The sequence below is a fragment of the Schistocerca serialis genome, chromosome 4 (assembly GCF_023864345.2).
Source record: "Schistocerca serialis cubense isolate TAMUIC-IGC-003099 chromosome 4, iqSchSeri2.2, whole genome shotgun sequence".
NCBI lineage: Eukaryota > Metazoa > Arthropoda > Insecta > Orthoptera > Acrididae > Schistocerca > Schistocerca serialis.
The window spans coordinates 484857526-484882828 of record NC_064641.1 but is presented as its reverse complement, the minus strand read 5'-3'; the positions used below and the strand labels follow the sequence as shown (position 1 = coordinate 484882828).

Sequence of the window (25303 nt, the reverse complement as noted above, 5' to 3'; positions counted from 1 at the left end):
TGTGATGGGAGTTGTTGTCCGGCGAGAGCAACAGGTGCCGCAGCCAGGTTCGCCGTCGGTATATATAGCGGGCGGTAGCTGTGGGGCCTGCGAGCCACGCCCTCGTCCTCTGCCCGCGACACGGCCACAGCTCCCTCAGACGGTGCTCTTGATCCACTTTGCGCTCTGGTTCAGCGTTTGCAGATTGCGAATCCGAAGCTGACCGCCGCGGCAGACTAGGTCAGCCCACCGCGTCTGTGTTAATTTGTAACTGTACGCCCACCTTGCCCTTGGTCGCGTGCTGGGTATCACCACAACCTCGTGACCGCAGAGAAGTTAGTGGGCGTTACTGATGCTAATGAGGTCTTTGGACGTGTTCTGTTGGCCATACTTGCGACATGATTGTGATGCATAAGTGATATATACTTGATTCCTCCTTTCGTTACATCTACTGCTCCCAAATGCGCCTTCGCTCATTTCTTGCAGTACTTTGATCTCCTTCCAGTTTCTGCACGATACTTGCAATTGTAGACACTTGTGAAAAGATATAAGGAGCACCATCTTCCTGTCTTTCAAAATCAGCTACAGCGGTCAGTGTTGATGATTAAAACTGCAGTAACAGGAGAGACGGCAAATAACGAAATTGTGTGCATTGCGGATTTGCATCTACATCTACATCATATACTTGTCGTACCACTTACTGATGTCCCCTTCCCTATAATAGTCGCAAGTGGCGCTTGGGAAGAAGGAGTGTCGGTAATCCTCTGTATAGCTCAAACTTCTCGAATTTTCTCGTAGTGGTGAATTCTTGAAAAGTACTTGAGAGGAAGTAATAGGTTGTTCGACGCTTTCCGGAAATATTCTCTCGAAATTTCAGTAGTAAAGCTCTCTTGTGATGCACAAAATCTCTCTTGCAGCGTCTGCCACTGGAGTTTGTTGCCGCTCTTCGTTCATTTTTCTCTATCTCTTCTATCACCCTACCTGGTAAGGGCTCCAGAGAGGTGAACAATACTCAAGTTACTCCTACATATTTTACAGTAGGTACTGTTTCAAGCAGTAGTGTAGCTGTATGGATGTGTGTTTCTTTTCCTGTCTACCCACTATGTTACGTTTATTTAAGAACATGGTCAACTGACAGAGCCTGCACCATTCATCAGTCCTCAGTAGGTATTTCCGCAAATCGGTACTCTCTTCTGGCGTTATTACTTTCTTATAGAGAATCTGATCATTGTGAAAAGTCTTAAAGAGTTCCCTACGCTTTCTATCAGAACATTTACATGCACTGTAAACAGTAACGGTCCTGACACACTTCAATGCGTAACCCCAAACTACCTTTACATTTTTAGATTCTCTTCCGTTAAGAGCGATATGTTCTATCGCTAAGGAAGTCTTGAATCCGGTCGAAAATCCGGTCCGATATTCGGTAAGCTCGTATTTTTTTTTCTCTGAACGGCAGTGCGGGATGGTGTCAAATGTCTGCCTGAAGTCAAGGAACACCGCATCATCCCGAGCGCTGTTGTGTACAGTGCTACGAACCTCATGGAGGAACAGAGCAAGCTGAGATTTCCAAGATCTCTGTTTGTGGAAACCATGTTGATGTTTTTATAGAGCAGATTTTTCTTCTCCAGAACCGACATTATTCTTGACCGTAAAACATGTTCTTTTATTCTACAACAGGCTGACGTCAACGATACAGGTCTTAATAAGTGCGTCTGTTCTACGGCCCTTCTTCGAAATGGGAGTGACCTGGGCTTTCTTCTAGTCGCTAGGTACCCTTCTTTTCTCCAGAGCACTACGATAAACCGCTGGTAGAAGGGGAGCAAGTTCTTTCGCTTGCTGTTTGTTGAATCTCACAAGTGTCTCATCCGGTATTGATGCCTTTCCAGTAGAAAGTGACCCTATCTTCTTTTCTATTCCGCAATCGGTTAGCTCAACATCTGCCATTCCGACGTTCGTACGATAGTTGAAACGAGGAACAATATTACGATCTTCAGCGGTGAAACAGTTTCTGAAGACCGAATTCAATATTTGGTACTTCTCTCTTTTATCTTACGTTTCGGTGCCTGTATGATCACTGAGTGACTGAAAAAGTGATTTCTAATCTCTCACTGAAGTTACGTAATACTGAAAGCATTTTTATACAGCCGTTCATGGCTTTCATGTTGCCAAACTACGGTATCATGTCACTTGACCACATTTTTTCACGAGTGCTTTGAAGAACATTCTGGACAGTTCTACCGATAGAACTGGCCATCCAGATCACCCGGCAATTATCTCATCGGCATTTATGGGACATAATCGAGTGGTCAGTTTGTGCGGAACATCCTGCGCCGGCAACACTTTCTCAGTTACGCACACTATAGAGTCAGCATGACTCAACATTTCTGTAGGGGACTTCCGAATTATTTAGCCAATGCCATACCGAGTTACTGCACTACACTGGGCAAAACGAGGTGCTAAACGATATTAGGGGATATCCCATGACGTTTGTAACATTAGTGCAGTGTCACTCTACATCTACGACCACATCTACGTTACTGCATTGCAATTCAGAATTAAACTCGTGACGGAAAGTTCATCGAACCCTGTTGAAGCTATCTCTCAACAGTTCAGTTCTCGAATAGCGGCGGAAAGAGACGAACACTTAAACATGATTTCTCTCATTTTATTACAATGAACATTCCTGCATTTGTAGTCGGCCGCAAATAATATATTTTCTCATTCGCAGGAGAAAGTCACTGATTAAAATTTATTGAAAAGATCCTGCCATAACGAAAAACGCTTTTGTCATAATGATTGTCACCCTCAATTGCCTACCATGTCGTTGAAACTCTCACCCCTATTTAGCGATAATACAAACCGAGCTGCCCTTTTTTGGACCCTGTCGATGTCTTAAGTCAGTCTTGTCTGATGTGGACCCGACACAGCGCAGCAGTACTCAAGAAGAGGACGGTCGCATGTTCGAATCCCGCCTTGGGCAGGTATGTGTGTGATGTCCTTGGATTGGTTAGGCGTAAGTAGTTCTAAGTTCTAGGGGACTGATGACCTCAGATGTTAAGTCCTATAGTGCTCAGAGCCAATCTCGGTTGATCTGATTCCAAAATGTATCCCTACATCAGTGTTGTGTGTTACTGCTATGGTGTTCCAGCACAGGAGGTCCTGCATAAGGGAGAGCTGAATACACGGAAGAACGAGAATCCAGAAACGCTTTGTGTTGAATATCTGTCTCATGAGTCTCCTGTACTGTATTTATTCCGTAGAAAGCAAGTGAATGTCATACATAGAAATCCCCACGCAAGAAACGGTATACAACTAGAGCGAGATAATCTCCACGTACACAGTACTGAAAGGTGTAAAACACTTACTGCATTCCAGAATGAGATTTTCACTCTGCAGCGTAGTGTGCGCTGATATGAAACTTCCTGGCAGATTAAACTGTGTGCGGACCGAGACTCGAACTCGGGACCTTTGCCTTTCGCGGACAAGTGTTCTACCATCTGAGCTACCCATGCACGACTCACGCCCCGTCCTCGCAGCTTTACTTCCGCCAGTACCTCGTCTCCTACTTTCCAAACTTCACAGAAGCTCTCCTGCGAACCTTGCAGAACTAGGAGAGCTTCTGCGAAGTCTTTAGGAAAGGATTCCTCATGTAAAAAGAAGAAAAATTTTCTAGTAAACATGAGCTCTAAAATGCATACCTTAAGACCTACGGGCGCTTCTTCATCTTCGATACTGTGAAACATATCTCTTCTACTAAAACCTCTTTGCTTTCCATATTCTGGGAAAAGGTAGTATGAAGCAAAGCAATAACAAATGTCCAGTAACAATGGCTGTAAAATGCATATGTTAACAACTATGAGCAAGTTCAATAGAAGTGTTTCACAATAGCCAATATCAACAAGATCTCGCATCTTTTAACGTATACGTCTTAGAGCCCATGTTTACTGGATTTTTTTCTTGTTTCGTTCCATACTGCTCTCTTCCAAAATACACTCCTGGAAATGGAAAAAAGAACACATTGACACCGGTATGTCAGACCCACCATACTTGCTCCGGACACTGCGAGAGGGCTGTACAAGCAATGATCACACGCACGGCACAGCGGACACACCAGGAACCACGGTGTTGGCCGTCGAATGGCGCTAGCTGCGCAGTATTTGTGCACCGCCGCCGTCAGTGTCAGCCAGTTTGCCGTGGCATACGGAGCTCCATCGCAGTCTTTAACACTGGTAGCATGCCGCGACAGCGTGGACGTGAACCGTATGTGCAGTTGACGGACTTTGAGCGAGGGCGTATAGTGGGCATGTGGGAGGCTGGGTGGACGTACCGCCGAATTGCTCAACACGTGGGGCGTGAGGTCTCCACAGTACATCGATGTTGTCGCCAGTGGTCGGCGGAAGGTGCACGTGCCCGTTGACCTGGGACCGGACCGCAGCGACGCACGGATGCACGCCAAGACCGTAGGATCCTACGCAGTGCCGTAGGGGACCGCACCGCCACTTCCCAGCAAATTAGGGACACTGTTGCTCCTGGGGTATCGGCGAGGACCATTCGCAACCGTCTCCATGAAGCTGGGCTACGGTCCCGCACACCGTTAGGCCGTCTTCCGCTCACGCCCCAACATCGTGCAGCCCGCCTCCAGTGGTGTCGCGACAGGCGTGAATGGAGGGACGAATGGAGACGTGTCGTCTTCTGCGATGAGAGTCGCTTCTGCCTTGGTGCCAATGATGGTCGTATGCGTGTTTGGCGCCGTGCAGGTGAGCGCCACAATCAGGACTGCATACGACCGAGGCACACAGGGCCAACACCCAGCATCATGGTTTGGGGAGCGATCTCCTACACTGGCCGTACACCACTGGTGATCGTCGAGGGGACACTGAATAGTGCACGGTACATCCAAACCGTCATCGAACCCATCGTTCTACCATTCCTAGACCGGCAAGGGAACTTGCTGTTCCAACAGGACAATGCACGTCCGCATGTATCCCGTGCCACCCAACGTGCTCTAGAAGGTGTAAGTCAACTACCCTGGCCAGCAAGATCTCCGGATCTGTCCCCCATTGAGCATGTTTGGGACTGGATGAAGCGTCGTCTCACGCGGTCTGCACGTCCAGCACGAACGCTGGTCCAACTGAGGCGCCAGGTGGAAATGGCATGGCAAGCCGTTCCACAGGACTACATCCAGCATCTCTACGATCGTCTCCATGGGAGAATAGCAGCCTGCATTGCTGCGAAAGGTGGATATACACTGTACTAGTGCCGACATTGTGCATGCTCTGTTGCCTGTGTCTATGTGCCTGTGGTTCTGTCAGTGTGATCATGTGATGTATCTGACCCCAGGAATGTGTCAATAAAGTTTCCCCTTCCTGGGACAATGAATTCACGGTGTTCTTATTTCAATTTCCAGGAGTGTATGTAAAGCAAAGACCTTGCATTAAAAAGAGATTTGTTTCACGTTACCGAAATAAAAAAAGGGCTCATAGCTCATAAGGTATACATTTTAGAAGCCATATTTACTAGGCTCCTTTCTTCTTTTTATATGAGGAGTCCATTCCTGAAGTTTTTCCGTCAAATTCTGAAAGGACGTGAGAACCTGCCCACCTCCGACTGTGCTTAACTATACAATAACGTGAAACGAGATTTTCACCCAGGCAGTCAGAAACAAACTATAGACTATAATGTAAGCTTTCAAGGTTGATACTGACATCACTTAAATCTTCCGGGCCAACAGGCTGTGGTCGATGTATAAAACTTTCTCCTGATGTTTTCTCTTGAATGTGGGATACATCTTCAGAGGTAAAGTGACGAATTGCTACTAGAGCTTGACGAAGCCCCGAATATATGTGCAGTGTAGAGAACATCACAGTCCATCACTTGACTTCAGCTATGAGATTATCTCTGGTAGTGCCAACATTCTCGATTGAAAGTACGAGGGTAATCCCAAAAGTAAGGTCTCCAATTTTTTTATAGGTACAGAACTCTGTTTGTGTGGCTGTTGGTCACACTGTTATGAAGAGTGCTTCACATGCTGTGTGTAAACATGCGCACGCCGCGCTGAGGCACCCAGTCTTGGATTGGCAGCCGTTGAGAATGGAGCTCCCGTTGGATGTTACCGCCAAGTGCGTATTGCACGCAGTTATTCGATTTTTGAACGCAAAGGGCACTGCGCCGATTGAAATCCATCGCCAACTGACGGAAGTGTATGGTGAGTCGTGCATGAATGTCAAAACTGTTCGTAAGTTGTTTAGAGAGTTTGCAGCTGGTCGGACCGAAATTCATGACGAACAAAGCAGCGGGAGACCGTCAATTTCTGACGAGACAGTGTTGAAGGTTGAGCAAAGCATGCGTGAAGATCGGCGGATCACCTTGGATGATCTCTGCACGTTGGTTCCTGAGGTTTCCCGAAGCACCGCGCACAGAATTTTAACGGAAACATTGAACTACCGGAAGGTGTGCGCTAGATGGGTGCCACGCATACTGACTGAGGACCACTTTCGGCAACGAGGTGATGCTTCCAGCGCATTTCTTCACCGCCTTGCAGCCGAACAGGATAACTTTCTGGACTGAATTGTCACGGGTGACGAAACCTGAGCATACCACTTTACACCTGAGACCAAACAGCAATCACGCCAGTTCGTAACTTTCTGAACAGCATGGCGGCGAGCTGGTATGACATGGGAATACAAAAGGTGCCACAGCGTCTACAAAAATGCATCGACGGAAATGATAATTATGGCGAAAAATAGCTAAATGTTCAAGCTGTAAACTGATATAAATCATTGTAGAAATAAACGGGGCTATGTACTTATAAAAAAATAGGAGACCTTGCTTTTGGGATTACCCCAGTAATCGTTCTTCGCCATTACGTTGCAATGTTGACATCCAAAGTTTGTCTAATTTAACACCTACCTCTTTTCTGTTAAAATTACTGCGGTGTTTATAAACCTCAATAGCTTCTCTACAGACGGCCAGTATGGCCGAGCGGTTCTAGGCGCTTCAGTCTGGAACCGCGCGATCGCTATGGTCGCAGGTTCGAGTCCTGCCTCGGGCATGGATGTGTGTGACGTCCTTAGGTTAGTTAGGTTTAAGTAGTTCTAAGTTCCAGGGGACTGAGGACCTCAGATGTTAAGTCCCATAGTGCTCAGAGCAATTTGAACCATTTTTTAGCCTCTCTACACATACAGACGTAATAATGAAATGTTTTCGGTATGACACTCGTCTCCAGTGAATTTTATTTCATGGTCATCCTCTTGGTAAAGATGTTCCGCTACGGCCGATTCATTCGTATGTCCCACACAGGAATTTCTCCTGTGTTCAATCAGGTGGGTGTTAAAACTTCTTTTTGTGGTACTTGTATAAACCAGTCTACAACTACAGGGAATTTCGTATATACCCTTGTATAGCCGAAGGATGTATTACATCTTTTGCCAATCTTAAATATTCTTTTACCTTCCTGTTGGGTCTGAAGGCAGTTTCTGCGCCATACTTACTTAACACTTTCCCAATGCGATCTGTTATCCTACTGATGAACGGAAGGAAAACTTTCCCTTTGGATGGCTGTTGTTCCTCGTCGATCCTGATTCTCTTCCTAGGGCTAAGTGTCATCTACTGTCGACATTTAAGAAGAACCGTTATTCCAACAAGGACATAGATCGAGCGCATCGCTCTAGGGAGAGAACCAGAATCGACTAGGGACGACGGCCACCCAAAGGGAAAGTTTTCCTTTCGTTCATCAGTACGATTACGGATTGCATCGGTATAGTGTTAAGAAAGTATTGTGTGGAAACTACCTGCAGACCCACCAGGCAGATAAAATAATGTTTAAAATTGGCAAAAGATTTTCGACATCTTTTGGTTACAACAGATGTATATAAAATTCCTTATGGTTGTACACTGGTTTACACAGGGTGTTCAAAAAAAGGTGTCGAATTCTTCGATAGGTGATAGTACTCATCGAAGCAAGAAAAATGAGTCTAACAAACATGGGTCCGAAAACATATGCATTCCGAGATAAAGACGTGTTAATATTCGCAATCAAGCGTCGCGCAGCCCTAACTATAAAGCCATAATCCGTAAGCAGCGGTCATCCACTGTAGTAGTAGCCCTTGGGCGGCTTGAGCGAGGCATGTCATCGACTGTTCCTGTCTCTCTGTATCTCCTCCACGTCCGCACAACATCGCTTTGGTTCACTCCGAGACGCCTGGACACTTCCCTTGTTGAGAGCCATTCCTGGCACGAAGTAACAATGCGGACTCCATCTAACCGCGGTATTGATCGTCTAGGCATGGTTGAACTACAGACAACACGAGCCGTGTACCTCCTTCCTGGAATGACTGGAACTGATCGGCTGTCGGATTCCCTCCGTCTAATAGGCGCTGTTCATACGTGGTTGTCTACATCTTTGAGAGGGTTAGTGACATCTCTGAACAGTCAAGGGGACTGTGTCTGTGACACAATATCCACAGTCAACGTCTGTCTTCAGGAGTTCTGGGAACAGGGGTGATGCAAAACTTCTTTGATGTATGTATTAGAGTCAGACTGGAAAGGTAAAGCCATCACAGGCGCAGTTCTGGCGTTATGCTTGATAGTGCAATACTTCTTTTTAAAAAAGATAAAGACCAAGACTGCTTCATAGGATCAAGTGTAACCTATAAGCACAGAAGGGCAATAAACAGTATATACAAAAACCAAGGGGGAACATTTGGAGTGGAATACGTAGACAAAAGATCGCAGAGTAAAATGGACATAAGGCAGGGACGCAGTAGTTCTTTACCAATGTTCAACCGATACCTTAATTAATAAGTTATGATGAAAATAAAGCAAAGCTTCAGGAGACGGACTAATATTCAGGGTGAATGTATACCAATGGAAATATCTGCCGGTGATATTGCTATTCTCAGTGAAAGTGAGAAGGAATTAAGGGACCTGTTTAGTGTAGTAAGCAGTTTTATGAGCACAGATTACCTGCTGTGAGTATAACAAAGAAAGGCGAAAATAATTAGGAGTAACAGAAATAAGATTTTCTATAAACCATCAAAATTGGGACAAAGTGCCGGAATTCTGTTACTTTCGAAAAAAATAACGCATTACGGACGAAGAAAGAAGGGTGTATGAAGCCTATTAGCACAGGCCAAGGCAGCATTCCCCGCTAAATATGTCTACTGTTATCGATCATAGTACGTAATTTCGGGAACATTTTTCTGAGAATGTATGCCTGGAGCGTAGAACTCTATTCATGTAAATCACGGACTCTGTATAGTAAATAAAAGAAGGGAATCGAAGCGTTTGAGATGCGTTATTATAAAAGGAGACTGAAAATAAAGTGGCCTGATAAGAAATGAGGAGGTTCTCCGAGAAATGGCGAGGAAAGGGATACGTGGAAAACACGATTAGGAATTAGGAGAAGGGACGGAATCATAGGACTTACGTTCATAATGGAGGAATAACTTCCATGGTATTGGAAGCAGGCGTAGAGAATAAAAGCTGTGTAGGAACGTATGCAAAAAGTCATCAGGGATTTGGGTGTAAGTGTGTGCATGAAGGGGTTGGCAGAGGAAAGGAATTCATTCAGGGCTGCATCAGACCAGTGAGAACACTGACGACAAAGATCTGTACATTCATTGATGTGGCTTATGGTCCCTGTCTCTATTTTACTTATCTTTTTTTAGATGTTTGGTGTGAGTAGCATAAGATCATTCTTTTAATTTGGGAAACCACGCCACGGAATTCAGGTTCGTTTCATACACTCATCTTATTGTACTAAGTTATGTATGTACAAGTTAATTATAAGTTAATATTGTTTATTTAAGGAGTCCCCGTAGACATGTCGTAATGCGGTGAGAAATGTTCTACATTAGACCGCAGAAAAAAAAGAAAAGGCCATGTAATTGGCAAAAGTCAACAATATGGAGTGTCTTCTGTACTGTACATGGTGTCCTCTAGCCGTTGCATGCATTATTTAAGAATGTCTTCTTAATGATCAACACGACTTTCTGGAAATATATCTGAATTTACCACGTACAGAAGGCAGGATTTGTTACCAATTGCCAGCTGATGTATATATGAGGAAAAAGGAGTGGCTGTCTGCAAGAGGACTTCATCCGAAGCAGTTCGTTGGCCTGTAAAAATTCTTCTTATCATCACCAAACACGTGACGAAAATCAAAATTAATGCTAATTGCTATATGACAATTTACTGGAACTTCATTGCACTATCCTCATGTTTATGTAGATCTATGGCTCTCATTCTGTACGTAGTGTGAAGAAATAGAAATCTCCTCCTGTGTGATACACTCAAATTCTTGTTAGGTTCACCTCGTTGGGAGCTATAAGAGAGTCAAAATGGGAAGGACCACGTAAATTACTATAATGACCAAGCCATAAAATTTCTGTACGATGAATGCGTTGTACGCAGAACGCGATAAACGGTAAACGATAGATATATTGTGACAGAGGAAATTCTGTTAGTTATCTACGACATAGCGCAACATTTTGATAAACGGCACTTCTAATGGCAAACAAGATTCTAGTACTGGTTTCATTCGAAATTTTAAATCAATACAAACTGAAGGTGGTGGTAGCAGATATCTTCTTTAGTCGTGGTTGCCCCATACGGCACGAAACTTGATAGGAACGCACTTCGCGCAACCAGAAAACATCTCTTTCTCATCAAATATATTGTTGAGGCAAGTTCAAGGGGCTCTTTAGCGGCATATCAGACTGTAGCTCGATGAATAGCGTATCTGTTCCGCCTTAGATCATACATCTAATACGGGAGCAACGCTGCGTGTACAGATACTTTCATATCCCTTTTAACAAAACAGTATTTACTTTATTGATCGGTAGAATGCCTGTGTTTATACAGTGTAGGTACCTTTACAATACAATGTCCATGTATGCATGTCTGAATGACACTGTATCGTGAAGGTAAAGACACTGTATAGAAACATTGTAGCCATCAGTAATGTATCCGTGCCTCGACAGGCTAAAATGACGATATATTTGTCTCCCTGTGCAGTATCAGGAATTATGAGAGAATAAGAGTTGGCATATGGAGGTTTGGATCGGTCCTGAGGGCGTGTTCAGAGAGTTGAAGTGATGTAGGGGACCGCTCACACTAAGCGGGAATTCAGGTTCGAGTCCTGGTCCGGCACAAATTTTGGTGTGTGGTTAACAGCTGACGGCAATGGATAGCCGCAAAATGCGAAACTGTTTCGTAATTGAAACTTCCTGGCAGATTAAAACTGTGTGCCGGACCGAGACTCGAACCCGGAACCTTTGCCTTTGCCTTTCGCGGGCAAGTGCTCTACCCGCGAAAGGCAAAGTTTCATATCAGCGCACACTCCGCTGCAGAGTGAAAATCTCATTCTATTTCGTAATTATTTATTTTGGTCTATAGTTGTACTTTATAAATTTGCCTACTGGCTACCTGTTTTAGTACCAAGTCCCATAATCAGGCCAGCTTATGATCCAAAAATCACAGCACATAGTGCAAATAATTCTTTAATAAACACTCACAATTTTTTTCATTAACACCAAACACATGATGTAGATTGCGATATTAAAATACAGACATCTCCTATGATCAACACTAATCGACTACAAGACAAAAAATTAATTCCTGTAGTCAGGGACAATAAACAGTATCAGCTTACTAATCGACAAAACATATCCATCAGTGATAAGGAATGAGGAGCTTAACTTGGGGAACGTAATCGATGTTGTAACACCATCCCTCTACCCACAGACTGCTCAGTGGCTGTACCTCAGATACTAAGAAGGTTGAGCAGTGGTTAAGATACTCGCTTTAGGAAGGACCGAAGTTGAAAATCCTATCCAGCGATAGATGAAAGAAACCTAGGTCTTGTGTGGTTTCCATATACTCGTATAGCCTTACGGCAAGTGCCAGACTGGTCCCTTTGACTAGGACGTGACCGAATCCCTAGAAAATTCGTCTCTGTTCTGAGATTGAGATCCATCTCTAATGACCTCGTTTGCCGACTGGATGTCAAAGCGCCTTTTTGTTTTGCATCATGCGTACATGAAATATACTAGGTCTACAACTTTGCTTCCACCATTTTTTCTCGAAGTTCGGGGTTTTATTTTGAAAAACTTATAAAAAATTGTGATTCATAGTATTGCCCATCGCTGGTCACTACATTCTCCCATCTTTCGGATAGCATACGAATCCCGTGGCGAAAGAACTGGGCGTTTTTTGTGGGTGTCCATGAATCGATTCAATTTTGCACTTGTTCATATGATTGTAAGTGCTGGTCAGCCAGACTGTATGCCACTGATCGAAAAAGGTGGTAGTCAGAGAGCAACGTATGGAGAATATGGTGGGAGGGATAGAACTTCTCATTTCAACGTTTCCATGTATATTTTGACGGGTTTTGCGACATGGGGTCGAGCACTGACCTGCTGCAAAATTGCTTTTACGTGTCTGTCGCTGTATTGTGGCCGTTTGTGCTTCAGTGCTGGGCTCGAACGCATCAATTGCTTTCGATAATGATGTCCTGTGACTGTCTCGTCTGTTTCAGTAGCTACGAAAACGTTCTGTCTTCCACCGCCATGCCGATCTTCGACATCAAAACCACCTTTCTTAAGGCGTTCAAAACATTCTCTGCACGTTCTTCCACTAGTAGTTCCCTCACCATTGGTCTTACCCAGCATTTTAAGAGACACAGCCGCAGGTTTATTCAGGTTAAAGCAGAAAATTAAAAGTTCCCGCAAATGCCGAGAAATGGGTACGTAAGTTGACGTACTTGATCGAGAATAACCTTACGATGCGATCACAAATCGACTAATATTTTTATGGCTTTATGTTTACAGATGCCTAAGCTTATTGTATTACACCTATGACCAACCACCTGAACCCCACTTGCCGCTACTGTCGTCTATTGCAAAACGGCGAAAGCAATGTTGTAGACCTGATAAATTATATTATAAATCATCACATTACGGAAGGGATCAGCTACACTACACCTGGATAAGTCAAACGGAACGAGACCAAGGACAGCATAGTGCTGCGAGAGCCTGGTTTCGGACTGCGAGTGCGAGTGCCGGAGGCCGCCTGACCCACAGAGGGCCGGTATATAAAGTGGCCAGGCGGGCGAACGGCATCAGTTGCCAGCAGACGACAACAGACGCCCTACCATCATGTACAAGCTGGTGAGTAGCACGACCCAGCCAGATAAGCGAACGCACAGGGCCTCTAGTGTACTGAGCCTGCTGGACTACTGGACTGCTAGAAGTCCGGGTAACTGAGAGTAGGTGTCGCGCACCGAGGATTCCGTACGAACTTAATTACGCATATAGACAGTCCACCGATCCCAGGAAACGAGAATCTGGACAGTTTTTGCCTCTTATCGAAATCGATACTAACCCGATATCAATCCAGGGAATTTCAACCCTTTCGAGAATGTTTTGATTTTAAGTATCTCATTTTTTGTTATTTGCATTTGCTGTTGTAATTTTTCATTTATTTTATTAACTTTTGAGTTTTGTTAACATGCTACGCTAACTGGCAGTTGCACATGCGTTGACTTTCTCTGATCGAGAGAGGCGGCATAGTGGTTAGCACACTGGACCCGCATTCGGCAGGACGACCGTTCAATCCCGCGTCTGGCAATCCTAATTTAGGTTTTCCGTGATTTCCCTAAATCGCTGCATGCAAATGTCGGGATAGTTCCTTTGAAAGAGCACCGCCGACGTCCTTCCCTAATCCGATGAGACCGATGACCTCGCTGTTTGGTCTCGTCCCCCAAGACAACCGAACACAACTTTTTATGCACTTGTCCCTGCTATGATTACTGATAAGGTTTGACCAGAGAGGAAAAGGATACAACCGCTCATAGGGATATTGTTGTTACTAATATGTCTAATTGTTCTATGGGATGCTTCAGTGGATACCTTATGGGATACTGGAACCTCAACTCAAACAATGGAAGCGCAATCCCGTACTGATCACCAGCATTACTTTGCTTCGAAACATTACGGATGCTGTACATGTCGTAGGAACAGACTGTCAGCACGGTAGTAGCAAAACGGCCTTACTCCTACGAACGCTAGATGCAAAGGCATCGTTTTCATTGCGGCTGGTGACTTCATTTCATCGTAGCTCAGCCATTTAGCAAGAAATGTTTGTAAATTATTTACAGAAATCTTCCTCTTGAATCATTCTACCTATTTCTAGAAACCAGGTCAAATTCCGTGCAGTAGTTCCTGAGATTTTTGTCAGATTACGAATTCCATGTAAATTTGACACTTTGATGCTTGCCAAACTTGATGATTCTAGTTCAACGGGAAGTACGCTATAGGTTTTCATGAGTGAGTTTTCGAGTATCAAGCATGTGACATAAATGGACGATTCTTTTGAGTGCACTGACTCAGAAACGTTTTTCTTACATCACCAAGGGTCCGTAGACCCCAGTACGTGAGATAAATCTGAACTTGACACCTGTACTGTTCCTGAAGGAAAGGGTTTTTACTAGTCGGACAGAGAGACGGACAGACAAATAGCCGGACACCAGTGTGATTCTATAAGGATTCTGTTTTTAACGACTCAGGCACAGAACCCCAAAAATCATCTTTGTTTGTGACGAACACAAGTTTTATAACACACTTTATGCAAACAATGAACATTAGCCACATTTTTCCTATTGCTAGTTATAAAAATAGTGTAAACTCAGACCTTTATCAAAACATTAGTCTTCAACGGCTCTCCAGCCGGACGGTCAGGTCCTTCCGTAGATCTAGATCATTCTGAACTCTTCTGGTATCTACAACGTATTTAGAAGCAGTCACTCGCGTTTAATCTACAGCTAGGCCGTCTCTTTCATTCAAAATTACTTCATTTTATCACACTGACCTAATTATCAAGTTATAATAGCCATAAAAGAAAAGAAATTGTAAAATAAAACAAAACCTTTGTATGATTAAAGATAACAATTGCATTATAGAAATATTTGAGGAATAGTATTGCAAGTCAGAACAATATACGTAAGTTATTCATACAGTTCTCTGAAACATGGGGCTTGAAAGTCACAATAAATAGCAGTCCTACATATTTAGATGGTTTATATGAAAGGTCATGAAGAAATTACAGAAAATATGGCAGAAGCACATAGTAAAACATTTCTTCTGCAATTTACCCATGACATAATTGGAATACAAAAACACTCAAATTCGTTTCAAACACCGTCTTGTACATACCTTGGCTTTATATTATGAACATAGATTAATGAAGCTAAAACCGTAAATTTACAGGTAATGTATTTGTCCCGTTATAGCATCATTCAACTTCATCTGAGGTCTTTAACGCAATCCTGTTGTGTCACAGGTGATCCTTCTGTGCGCCGTGGCCGCCGCCCACGCCGGCTACCTGGGAGGCTACGCCGCCCCCGCTGTTGCCGTGGCCGCCCCCGCCGTGGCTGTGGCCCACGCCCCCGTGGCCGTGGCGCCCGCCGCCTCCTCCATAGCCAACACGTACAGGATCTCGCAGACGGCTCGCGTCCTGGCCGCCCCCGCCGTCGCTGCAGCCCCCGTGGCCTACGCTGCCCCCGTGGCCTACGCCGCCCCCGCCGTCCACGCCCCTCTGGCCTACGCCGCCCCTGCTGTCGCTGCTCCTCTGCTCAAGGTCCACTAAGATCGACGCCTCTAAGTGACGTGCCAAACCCAGTGGCTCATCTTTATTTATTAAAGATTTCGTAAACCAGCTTCATTACATTTCTGCCTACCTTTCCCTTCCTTCTGCTGTTGGAAGTTTGAGAATCTGGAACTCCTTGTTCTGGTTCTACTGGAGAGCGACGTTCAAACGTACTGAGAAACAATTGATTCAACGATGCATTCATACCTTGCACACAGCTGTATAGTAAATGATTTTTTTAAATGCTGAAGGATAAAATTTCAACGACCTCGGGAAAGATCAGCTTGGATTCAGCAGGAATGTAGGAACACGTGAGGCAATACTGATTCTACAACTTCTAGAAGATACGTTTTATGTTTTGACAACGTTGACTGTAACACTATCTTTGAAATTCTGAAGGCAGCAGCGGTAAGACACAGGGAGCGAAAGGCTCTTTACAACTTGTACAGAAAGCAGACAGCTGCTATAAGAGACAAGGGGCATGAAAGGGAAGCAGTGGTTGAGAAGCGAGTGAGACACGGTTGTAGCTTATCCCCAATATTATTTAATTTGTACATCGACCAAGCAGTAAAGAAGACCGAAGAAAATTCTGGAGCAGGAATTAAAGTCTAGATGAAACAAATAAAAACTTTGATGTTTGCCAATGACATTGTAATTCTGTCAGAGACAGCAAAGGACCTGGAAGAGCAGCTGAACGGATTGGACAGTGTCTTGAAAGGAGGATATAAGTTGAACATAAACAAAAGCAAAACGAAGATAATGGATTCAACTCGAATTAAGTCGGGTGATGCTGAGGGAATTAGATTAGGAAATGAGACACTTAAAGTAGTAAATGAGTTTTGTTATTTGGGGAACAAAATAACTGATGATGGTCGAAGTAGGGAGGATATAAAATTTAGACCGGCAATGGCAAGGAAAGCGTTTCTGAAGAAGAGAAATTTGTTAAAATCGAGTATAGATTTAAGTGTCTGGAAGTCTTCTCTGCCGGCCGGAGTGGCCGTGCGGTTCTAGGCGCTACAATCTGGAGCCGCGTGACCGCTACGGTCGCAGGTTCGAATCTTGCCTCGGGCATGTATGTGTGTGATGTCCTTAGGTTAGTTAGGTTTAAGTAGTTCTAAGTTCTAGGGGACTGATGACCTCAGAAGTTAAGTCCCATAGTGCTCAGAGCCATTTGAAGTCTTCTCTGAATGTGTTTGTATGGAGTATAGCCATGTATAGAAGGAAACATTGAAGTTAAACAGTTTAGACAAGAAGATAACAGAAGCTTTCCAAACGTAGTGCTACAAAAGAATGCTGAAGATTAGATGGGTTGATCACGTAACTAATGAGGAGGAACTGGAGAGGATTGACGGGAAGACAACTCTGTAGCACAACGTCACGAGAAGAAGGGATCGGTTGGTAGGACACATTCTGAGATATCACGGAATCAGAAACTTATTACTGGAGGCAAGTATGATGATGATGCTGATTATGATGATTGGTTTGTGGGTCTTTCAACTGCGTGGTTATCAGCGCCCGTACGAATTCCCAACCTTTGCTCAGTTCAAACTCGCCACTTACATGACTGATGAGGACAACACAAACACCCAGTCATCTCGAGGCAGGTGAAAATCCCTGACCCCGCCGGGAATCAAGGCAAGTATAGGTGGTTGGGGAGTTTCGTAAGTCGTAAAGGGACACCAACACACTAAGAAGATTCAGAAGGATGTAGGTTGCAATAGTTTTTCGGAGATGAAGAGGCTTCAGCAGGATAGAGTAGCGTGGAGAACTTCTGACTGAATACGACCGAAACAACAACAAAATTTCAACTTATGCCGGGATGAAGCTATGTGAAATGAGATATTAATATTGTCAGCGTCTTAACACTTCTTCGTTTTGGAGAAAGCAATGCACATTATGAAGTTTAAATGGAATATTTTTGTCTCTATTGTGATCCCCATAAAAACTTGGGTTGATATTTCCAGGTCTGTTTTCACTTCTGGGGTTATGGTTTACTCACACATAAAATGCAAGACTTTCTTATTCAACAACTTTCTTATACCCGTGTGCTTGGTGAGCACATGACGATTTAGCAGATATTTTTTCAAACCTTGGAAGCTATATTGCTTATATTATCTACCCCCTTCTCAAACATATCAATAAACAGCAGAGGGAGCATTTCAATCTGAAGGTAACTGGTTGCTGTCTTCCTAGCAGATGATGTTTCAATCAAGAGTATTTGAGCAGTCATGAAAGGAAATAAGGTGCATACAGGTCTTGAGCATAAAGTTATACTAGAAGGAAAACCATGCTCTGGTTTTAATGAATATCGCTTTATTGGTGACTGGTATCCACCGAGATTAAAATTTTTAAGTAGACGCAGAAGAATATTATAATACAAACATCTTGCTAGAATGGGCTAACATGTAAAACTTTTTTCCAAGCTATCATTTTTGCCAAGAAAAATTTACATCAAAACCTACTGTACTGATTTCATACATTCCCCGCAGCTTGTATCAACAGCAGTTCCTCTTTTCCGGCATCCTTTACTGAAAAACTCGACGTAGGGAACCTTCTTGCTACGATCCATTGCTGTGTCTAAATGTACTGGTTCAAATGGTTCAAATGGCTCTGAGCACTATGGGACTCAACTGCTGTGGTCATAAGTCCCCTAGAACTTAGAACTACTTAAACCTAACTAACCTAAGGACATCACACACATCCATGCCCGAGGCAGGATTCGAACATGCGACCGTAGCGGTCGTGCGGTTCCAGACTGTAGCGCCTTTAACCGCTCGGCCACTCCGGCCGGCTCTAAATGTACTAACGCCGTAAATTGTACCTTATGTGAAGATGCGTATAGAGCTGTGCGTTTCATAAATTGAAAGAGTACATCCTAGCGGTTTGGGCTCGGTGTTTCGCTGGTTGTTTGGGAAGATGCGTACTTACCTCGTATCTTCTAAAGCTTCTCCCCACCCCCACTGGATTTCCTCTATTCTTAGGTCGCCGCTACAAACATTACTCATTAACAGTGAAATTAAATGCTGATGTTGGAATTGGTACTACGGTCACGACAATGACGTTCCAAGTCCTTACCTTATGAAAAAGGAATGCAACCTTATTCATTCGACCAAGTGAAATAAGGCAACACTTGTGTCTGGTGATATCGGGCACGCTAGCTCAGTGTTTTTCTATGTTGAGGACTTTGATTTCCTGTACTACCATGGACTTTTCCTTGGTCGGAGGTGCACTCCGACTTGTGATGCCAACTGAGAAGTTACTTAAGTGAAAAGTATCGTCTTCAAAGTGTACAAAAGCCATGGTCGGGGGAGGCGCGCTAACCCTTGTTGGAGGACATAAAGCAATCAACAATTAGTAACAGACATTCGCAATTCATAAATTAATGTACTGTTCCCCAGGCCTGATCGTATTACCTGGAGCACCGCAAACATTGAACATGAATTCACTGTCTTTAAATCCGAATATTTTAATCAAATTAATGTTTCCCAAGGGAAATTTATCATTTCTATTACTTTCACTTACTTTAAAATAACTAGTCCTTCTGTTATACTTTATCATGTCATCGATGCTGAGTGGTGACTGTTACTAGACAGAAATTGTTTCCACATGCCTGCCCGAGGCACACTCTCGTTACAGCTTGGCCACCTCCACCTATATTCGTAGCAGTGAGCTAATTAATTTGTTATTCTCTGCAGATTAATTTTTAATAAATGAAACTGCAATTATAAAGCATCAACATCAGCAAAAAAAAAAAAAAAAAAAAAGATTCAAATGGCTCTAAGCACTATGGGGCTTAACATCTGAGGTCATCAGTGCCCTAGACTTAGAACTACTTAAACCTAACTAACCTAAGGACATCAAACACATCCATGCCCGAGGCAGGATTCGAAACTGCGACCGTAGCAGCAACGCGGCCGGCAACATGAGCAAAGGTTTCAGCATTATTACATTGGTTTTCCAGTAACTCAGACGTTAAATGTTACTACTTGACGTAGTGGACCTTGGTGCCATTTCTGATAAAGGAGATCCTCCGATCTGCCTTTGTTCAAGGACAGAGTTCTCTACTCTCAGAGAGCTTTCCCACGCTTCGGGTCCTGGTGTCGATCATCTATTACTTCAGGAGTTGATCATCTGTCCCTCAGCGAGCTCCAACGGCTACAGCAGAGAATACAGTTCTATTTGTACAACATATCACTCCCCGCAGTATGGAATTAGCGCTACGAGTTCCGCCGCAGTTGTTTGATATACATGGCTAGATTAACAGTCTTAAGGTAATGGATAAGAGACATACATACAGTGCTTCACAAAAGAAAAGTGGGACGCCGGGGGAGGGCGTAGGAAACGAAATGAAATTTCACAGGCTGTGAGGGTATATGATATTATTGGAGTGATTACAGAATCGAGTCAAATAAACAAAAAACTTGGTAGCATAAGCCCATTCATCAGTATGACAGTGCATCATTTTAGCCTGGATGGACACACTGACTCAGTTGGGAAGGGTAACATACAGACTTTGTAGCCTCTCCTGAGTCAGGCCGGCCAACAACTGTCGTGACTTTTATTGACCAAGGAAAATCACCAAACAGACGTACGTTTTGAAAAGTTATTATACTTAGACAATCAGTTTTTACGGCATCTCAATAGTGCCATCTTCAGGCCCCATATGCACTTCATGTGTAGCCATTCGAGTGTTTCTTTCGAAAACTTGGCAACAGCAGCGCTGTCAAGTTTTCGAAAGAAACACTCGAATAAGGAATTCACGGCATTCAGGTACTGATGGCTCCAGTATGCAAGTATCGATACATCTAGACTGTCTATACATGAAGTGCGTATGGGACCTGAAGACGGCATTATTGAGATGCCGAAACTGGTTGCCTCAATAAAATAACTTTTCAAAACATACGGTTGTTTGGCGATTTTCCTTGCTGTCCCACATCCACATTGGATCAACAGAGACTGCTGTGACTGGTCCTTAATACCCTGCATACTGGGTCTGGGATGGAGCTGACGTACTGACACATGTTCCACATGGGGAGAACTGCGGATCATGCTGCCGAGGGAATACCTCAGCATCAGGAATACAGTTCACTGAGACACCTGCCACGTGTGGAGTAGCATTGTCTTATTGAAAAATGGTACCTCGATGCTGTTATATGAGAAGTAACACATGAGGACGGAGGATGTCTGTGACGTGGCATTGTGCCAGCCGAGTTCTCTCAATAATCATTTACATACCCGACGAAGGTATGTATGTGTACGAAAACGTGAGCATTTACAAAGACTTCTGTCTCCTTAGCTCCTCTTGTCAGGCAATGTATCTCGAGAGGGAATGGTATCTTGCCTTGGTGTAAAATAAATGATCACACGTGGTCAATGGACCAAAAATGTTAAGTGTTCTCGGATTGAAATATTATGATTATAGAGGGGACAGATGCTTGCCAATCAACATCACTCTTTCATAATACGCTGTAGAAAGCTATAAGATTACTATGTGGCACATCATTTAAATTCCTAGTACAATTACATACAGACGAACGTAGCACTGATTTTTAAATGGAACAAACAGTGTTCGTACTACTGAGTAATGCAGTACACATCATCTGCACTTACACTGAAGTTCAGTTAAAATTAATAACACAACCAGTAACATATCTACGAAACTGCATGCGTCTTCGAAGGAACAGGCACTGCGTCGACTACAGACGTTACGAAATATTCGTACATTAACTGTATTCGCAGTTTCGAATATGGACAACCATCAGCTGTATAACTGATTTACGACAGTTAAAATTTACGCCGGACTGCGACTCGAAGTCTTATGGCGACAGGTCGCCTCACCATTTAACTATCCGAACGTCATTCACTGTCAGACCCAAACTCCAGTATGTCGTCAGCCATGTGTCTACAATCTGTACTCGTATATCCATTATGTATATAACCGTACAGAGGACACATCTTTCTTGAAGGTCGGGAACTGACGCACAGGACCACTTACTACGTATTGCAAAACAAATCGGAAAGCAAGCCTGCGTAAAGACGAACTTCGAGGCCGTCGCTCAGCTGACATAGCTCCTGTGCAGACATGGTCTTCTGGCTGAAGCTTTAAAAAATTAAAAAAGAAATGGTAAGGCTACCACTTGCAATTAACTGGGAACGCTGGCTCACATCCTGGTCCGGCACAAATTTTCACTGTCTTAAATCAATTATACTGCTGATGATTGTCCAAATTAGCAACAGGGATACGTTTAATCTATTATCATAGCTTATTTGTGAAAGTGTCAAGGCATAATTCTCCCGTTCACGTTTCTCAACATCTTCAGCGAAACGCTTACAAAAATAATCAACTCAGGGTGATGTAGGCGAGAAAGTTAAGTCGAGTTTCATGTGAACGAAGGAGACAGCGTCTGTATCTCTAGAAGTCTATCTGGATGCAGAAGTCATGGCTACAAATGCGAGTACAGCACTGATCACGATAGTTTTCTCCGCTTCAAAAACAGATGAAAATGAATTGTATATATTCCAATGGAATGAACAGATTGATGTGGATGAAATTAGTGAACATTCAACGACATGAGATGATACCAGCGCTAAACATGCTCTGCAGCCTGTCGGAACGATATAGGCTGATATAATTTCACGTCATTGAATTGTCATTCATTTCATCCTCGTACATTTATTCACTTCATTTCTCTGCATTGAATTAATATACGTCCCTTGTGGCAGGATAATCACGGCCCTCCACAAGTTCCAATCACGTAGTGGTGATATTTCCAGATACCGCGCGATACGACTTGTGATTTTAGTGTTTGAAAATCATAGAGGGAAACATGAGTGACAACGAAATTTTGAGTTAGGCTTAGAGGCAGGCACATCTAGCTTAATAGTTCAAATGTTCAAATGTGGGTGAAATCTTATGGGACTTAACTGCTAAGGTCATCTGTCCATAAGATTACACACTACTTAACGTAAATTATCCTGAGGACAAACACACACACCCATGACGGGGCAGGACTCGAACCTCCGCCGTAGCTGAATAGTTAATACTGTTAATAGTAAGCAGCAAATCTGGGTTCGAGTCCCGTATTATCGCAAAGTTCAATTTCTCACTGCTTAAAAAGAACTGGATTTTTCTCGGGAACCGATAAGATGTCCTACCTACCATTTTGTCGAAGGTCTTTTAACTATGTTTTAGACAAATGAACCTATACAGGGTGGTCCATTGATAGTGAAGGGGCCTAATATCTCACGAAATAAGCGTCAAACGAGTCAATTGATGTTCCAAAGTACTGCACTGAAAAGGTGTTTGAATGTTGTGCAGGTGTGGTTAAATTTAGTGGAGCTAAACTTATTACTGTTGTTATTTATAGATCCCCAGACTACGATTTCACAACATTTTTGCTAAAGCTAGAGGAGGTTCTTGGTTCACTTTATAGGAAATACAAAAAGTTAGTTATATGTAGTGACTTCAATATTAATTGTATAAGTGATTGTGCAAGGAAAAGGATGCTGGTAGACCTCCTTAATTCATATAATCTTATGCAAACCGTATTCTTTCCAACGAGAGTGCAAGGGAACAGTACAACAACCATAGACAATATTTTTGTTCATTCGTCATTATTAGAAGGGCATTATGTTAGCAAAAAGGTGAATGGCCTTTCAGATCATGGTGCACAAATTTTAAGTCTAAAAGATTTTTGTGCTGCAACACATGTTAAATATAGTTACCAACTTTTTAGGAAAGCTGATCCAGTTGCTGTACAGACTTTTGTAAACCTTATCAAGGAACAAGAGTGGCAAGATGTTTATAGTGCTGATACAGTAGACGATAAATATAATGCTTTCCTCAAGACTTTTCTCGTGCTCTTTGAAAGTTGCTTTCCGTTAGAACGTTCAAAACAGGGTACTAGCACAAACAGGCAGCCTGGGTGGCTGACTAAAGGGATAACAATATCTTGTAGAACAAAGTGGCAATTATACCAAAACGTTAGAAACAGTCAAAACCTAAATGCAGCAGCCCATTACAAACAGTATTGTAAGGTGCTTAAAAAAGTTATTAGGAAGGCAAAAAGTATGTGGTATGCAGATAGAATAGCTAAGTCTCAGGATAAAATTAAAACCATATGGTCAGTCGTAAAGGAAGTGGTTGGTCTGCAGAGACTGGTCGAGAATATAGAATCAGTGCGTAGTGGGGATGTCCGTGTTACTGATAAGTCGCATGTATGTACAGTACTTAATAATCACTTTCTGAATATAGCAGGTGAACTAAATAGAAACCTAGTCCCAACAGGGAATCATATAGCGCTCTTAGAAAAAAGTGTTCCGAGACTGTTACCTGAAATGTCCTCCATGATACTGACAAGAGGGAGATTGAGTTAATAATTAAATCTCTAAAGACCAAGAACTCTCATGGATATGACGGGGTATCTAGCAGAATACTGAAGTATTGTTCCACGTATGTTAGCTCAGTACTTAGCCATATCTGTAACTTTTCCTTTAGGAGTGGTCGGTTTCCTGACCGATTAAAGTACTCGGTAGTGAAGCCACTTTATAAAAAAGGAGACAGGGATAATGTTGACAATTATAGACCTATTTCTATGCCATCGGTGTTTGCTAAAGTTATCGAGAGGGTTGTATATACAAGGTTACTGCAGCATTTAAATTCACATAATTTGCTGTCAAATGTACAGTTTGGTTTTAGAAATGGCTTAACAACTGAAAATGCTATATTCTCTTTTCTCTGTTAGGTTTTGGACGGATTAAATAAAAGGTTGCGAACGTTAGGTGTTTTCTTTGATTTAAGGCTTTTGACTGTGTTGACCACAAAATATTACTGCAGAAGTTGGAACATTATGGAGTAAGGGGAGTAGCTTACAATTGGTTCGCCTCCTACTTTAAGAACAGAAAGCAGAAGGTAATCCTCTGCAATATTGAGAGTGGTAATAATGTTCAGTCCCAATGGGGCACTGTTAAATGGGGCGTTCCCCAAGGGTCGGTGCTGGGGCCACTGCTGTTTCTTATTTATGTAAATGATATGCCTTCTAGTATTACAGGTGATTCAAAAATATTTCTGTTTGCTGATGACACCACTTTGGTAGTGAAGGATCTTGTGTGTAATATTGAAACATTATCAAATAATGTAGTTCATGATATAAGTTCGTGGCCTGTGGAAAATAATTTGATGCTAAATCACAGTAAGACTCAGTTTTTACAGTTTCTAACCCACAATTCAACAAGAACTGACATTTTAATCAGACAGAATGGGCATGTTATAAGCGAGACGGAACAGTTCAAGTTCCTAGGCGTACAGATAGATAGTAAGCTGTTGTGGAAAGCCCATGTTCAGGATCTTGTTCAGAAACTAAATGCCGCTTTATTTACCATTAGAACAGTATCTGAAATAAGTGACATTTCAACACGAAAAGTAGTATACTTCGCATATTTTCATACGCTTATGTCATATGTTATTATTTTTTGGGGTAATTCTTCTGATTCAAAAAGGGTATTTTTGGCTCAAAAACGGGCTGTTCGAGCTATGTATGGTGTAAGTTCGAAAACCTCTTGTCGACCCCTATTCAATAGTCTGGGAATTTTGACATTGCCCGCACAGTATGTATTTTCTTTAATGTCGTTTGTTGTCCGCAATACTAGCTTATTCCCAAGAGTTAGCAGCTTTCACTCA

The 25303-nt window shown here is 43.0% G+C and overlaps 1 protein-coding gene across 1 annotated transcript; it reads left to right on the top strand.

The window, feature by feature from the left end:
* The first annotated feature begins 4 nt into the window (after positions 1–4).
* LOC126474566 (cuticle protein 38-like) lies at positions 5–15624 on the top strand. Its single transcript, XM_050102042.1, has 2 exons — positions 5–58; positions 15319–15624. Exons 1-2 carry the CDS (start codon positions 5–7, stop codon positions 15622–15624), a joined length of 360 nt encoding a protein of 119 aa, XP_049957999.1.
* Positions 15625–25303: the final 9679 nt, after the last annotated feature.

Excerpts from the sequence above, each read along its gene's own strand:
- LOC126474566 (XM_050102042.1), top strand. The coding sequence starts at position 5 with ATGGGAGTTGTTGTCCGGCGAGAGCAACAGGTGCCGCAGCCAGGTTCG. Across the intron at positions 59-15,318 it reads CGCAGCCAGGTTCGCCGTCG|GTGATCCTTCTGTGCGCCGT; the intron begins GTATATATAGCG and ends GTTGTGTCACAG.